We start from the raw sequence: 3,397 nt of genomic DNA on the forward strand, positions 1-3,397 counted from the left end.
CCCTCAAACTGCTGCTCTCAAGTGATCCTCCCACCTCAGCCTCCGGAGCAGCTGGGACTACAGGCGCGTGCCACCAACCCCAGATAATTAAAACAATTTTTTGTAGAGATGGGTCTTGCTATGTTGCCCAGGCTGGTCTTGACCTCCTGGGCTCAAGCCATCTTCCTTCCTCAGCAACCCCCCACATCAATGGAGAGTTTTGAGCTGAGAAAAGACAATATCTGATTCATGTTTTAACACCACCACTCTGGCTCCTTTGTTGAAAATATATTGTACTAACACTAAAAGGGAACACGTATGCAATTAGCGAAACCAGTTCCGCGCAGTCGCGGTAATGTATGCGAGAGGCGGTGGAGGCGGTGCTAGTCCGAGGTGGCCGAATTCTGGTTCCACTCGGAAGAGAGATCCAACAGGCTCTCTATGGAAGGATCGGATGTGGGGAATGAGAGAAAGAGACTGTGGTTTTGATCTGAGCAATCGTCAGAATTCAGCTTCCATTTGCTGAGATGAGGGAAGTCTGAGAGGGAGGCTTTTTCCTTTCTTTTTTCCCCGACGGCGGTGGAGCGGGGTGGCAGGGTGAATGAAGGCGGATTACAAGTTCGCGTTTGGACACGAAAAACTTGGCATGAGGGGAGAGGTTCAGACTGGAAAGAGGATGATGACTGATTCACAGATACGTACTGAAAGCCACGCTGTGCCCGGTTCTATTCCGGGCTCTGGAGATGCACCTGAGAATCCCGCAAGCTCCTCAGGAGCTCACCTTCCGCAGTAAAGCAGGTCACGGACGCGTGGGCAACCAAGCGAGACGATGTAAGGACTTTAGGTGGGACACGGCGTACAGTTGCCGCTGTTGTTTTTAATATTCGGGGTGTCGCACGCGCCAGAAGCTGGGCCTTGCAATTTATAAGAGCCTCCCCTCACCCCGGAGCTGCCAGGCGTCCCCGCCTCAGCGCGGGTCAGCGTTCCAGCGCCTCAGAACGGCAGCACTGCGCAGGCGCAGCCTCGGTCCGGCGTCCTAGGAGATGGACGCGAAAGGCCTCCGCGCAGGCGCGATTCAAGAGGCCGAGCGAGCCGGGGGTTGGGGCGGGGCGGGCTCGGCGTGAGCCTGCGCACTGCGCGCTCTCGCCCGCGGAGCCGCAGTCTCGAGAGCGCTGAGGAGGGGTTTCGGTCGTCTCCGGCAAGCCTTTCCCGCGAACCGGGTGTCGCTGGGCTGCACCCCGAGCGGGGACGTCCGCCGGGCACGGGAGGGGGCCACGATGCCGGTGAGGAGAGTCGCTCGGCCGTGGGGTTTCTCCTCATCCCAGCGGCCTGGCCCGGGGGCGCGGCCGTTGCCATGGAGGCGCGGAGCGGGCGAGCGGGCGGCCGGGGCGGGGCGGGGCAGGGCCGGGCCCGGTGGGCCTGGGCGGTTCGGGAGCCTGGGCGGGTGAGCCCGGGGTCCACGGGGGTCCAGCCGGCCTTGGGAGGGGCCCGGGGGCGGGCCCCGCTGCCTTCGTCGCGGCTGCGAGCCGCGGGGCCTGCGCCGCTGGACATAAAGGCGCCGTGCTGGGGGATGCGCTCCGGCTCCCCGCCCTACCTGGGCTTCTGGGAGCGGCGCGCGGGGTCCGTCTGGACGCGCCGCGGCCCCGCGCCCGCCGCGGAGCCCAGCTCCGGAAGGCTGCGGAGCGGAGGCCGCCTGCCCCTGTCCAGGCCCCTGACTCAGACTCTGCCGGGCTCGAGCTGTCATCCCTCTTGGGGCGCTTTCGCTCGCAGTGCGGAGTGTAACCTGTAGGTGTCCCCGTGTGGCGGCGGGGCCGCGCTGTCTTCCAGGATTCCACGGATCGCCGTTGTGCACTTAGTAATGGGGCGTTGTGAGCCCAGTAAAGGGTCACGGAGGAAACGAGCCATGGCCGGTTACTTACTGCTTGTGAGTCCTCAGACAATTACTTAGTCTGTCTGGGTCCTTAGTTCCCACGTAATTAAGCTTTTCCTCGTGGCGTTGCTATCGGGGTGCAATAGGATAATGCACAGGAGACTCGAAGGACAGTGCTTGGTATTTAGCATTAAATGTTCTATAGTTGTTCATTGCTTTCAAGTTATTCATTTAATAAATATGGCGCGCCAGCCACACGCTAGGCACTGGAGATGCAATATGGAGCAAACCTAGGAAAGAGAGAAGCGCGCCTTATTGGGCACAGGTGAAAATCGTACACGTTTACGGAGCTAAGACACGCAACCTTAATGAATGAAGTGGGTGGGTGTCCTACAATAGATGCAAGTAGATTCTGGTGAATTGGAAAGCGTTGCCATGTAGGAATGATGGCCTGCAGATATCAGATCATGTTTTTTTCAAGACATTTTAGAAATGGTTGTTTTTGTGACATTTCTCAATTTTAGCAACTAATTCGAAAGATTTTTAAACACTACGAGTCTAACAAAAGAAATTTGTGGGCGGAATTCAGCCCCTTGACTCCCCGTTTGCAACCTCCGATGTAGACAGAGAAAGACAGACATCAATCAGATAAGGAACAGACAAAAGTAAAATCGTGTCCATGAAGGGGAGCGCAGGATGCTCTGAGAGCCCATAAAAGTATTTGACCTAATCAGGGCATTCTTCACAGACAAAGTGGCTATTGAGATCCGAAGGATAAACAGATGCTAACTAAGTGAAGAGGATACTGAGGAATGTTCTAGGCAGAAGGAACAGCACATGGAAAGGCCAGTGGGGAGAAGGAGCGTGGTGACTAGAAAAGGCCAAGACGCCCAGCGTGGCTGTGGCGGAACGAGCCAAGCAAAGTATCTCGTGGAATAAGCCCATATACAAATATTCATAAGATTGGGTCATACTAAGACAGTTTTCTCTGCCATTAGATTTTCTTTTCTGTCTTTAACTTATTGTCTTCTGTAGAGAAGATAAGCCATATATGGATTTTTACATGATAGAAAACATTTTACTAATGCATTATAGGAAATAAAACTAGAAGTCTCAGGGAAACAAAGGACCTACCGTATTACTGAAGTAAATTTGTTAACCATGTTCACATGTGTTTTCCTCCAGGCAGGAAACTCAGGATGTCAGGGAGTTTTGTGCAGAAAGACAATCTATAATATACTGGTTCATTTTCTGCTTGCACAGCATTTGCTACAAATGTAAATTACATATTTTTCTTCCCTCTTTTGTGTAAAAGAAACTGTTTTCCTCTTTGTATCTTTTTTTTTTTTTTTAGACAAGTGCAGTAGTGAGGAGGGGGGTTAAGTAGTAGAACAAGGAGTTCAATTTGTAACTGACTGTGAACAATCAAGTGAGATAACTCACTACCTTCGGACCAGCCTTTTTTTTTATCTTGAGCTCATTTTTTCCTTTAGCAGCTACATTGCCTTTAAAAGTGAGCCACAGATTGAATTTTGACACAGATAAGAG

General features: G+C 53.2%; 1 protein-coding gene across 1 annotated transcript in view; it reads left to right on the forward strand.

The window, feature by feature from the left end:
- Positions 1–1,178: 1,178 nt before the first annotated feature.
- Positions 1,179–3,397, forward strand: part of KIF3A (kinesin family member 3A) — a 56,448-nt gene continuing 54,229 nt past the window's right edge. The window contains exon 1 of the mRNA XM_012651313.1: positions 1,179–1,262. Within this exon, the coding sequence (XP_012506767.1) occupies positions 1,257–1,262 (6 nt within the window). The 5' untranslated portion in view covers positions 1,179–1,256. The remainder of the gene's footprint in view (positions 1,263–3,397) is intronic.

This window comes from Propithecus coquereli, unplaced genomic scaffold (assembly GCF_000956105.1).
Source record: "Propithecus coquereli isolate 6110/MARCELLA unplaced genomic scaffold, Pcoq_1.0 Scaffold353, whole genome shotgun sequence".
Taxonomy (NCBI): Eukaryota; Metazoa; Chordata; class Mammalia; order Primates; family Indriidae; genus Propithecus; species Propithecus coquereli.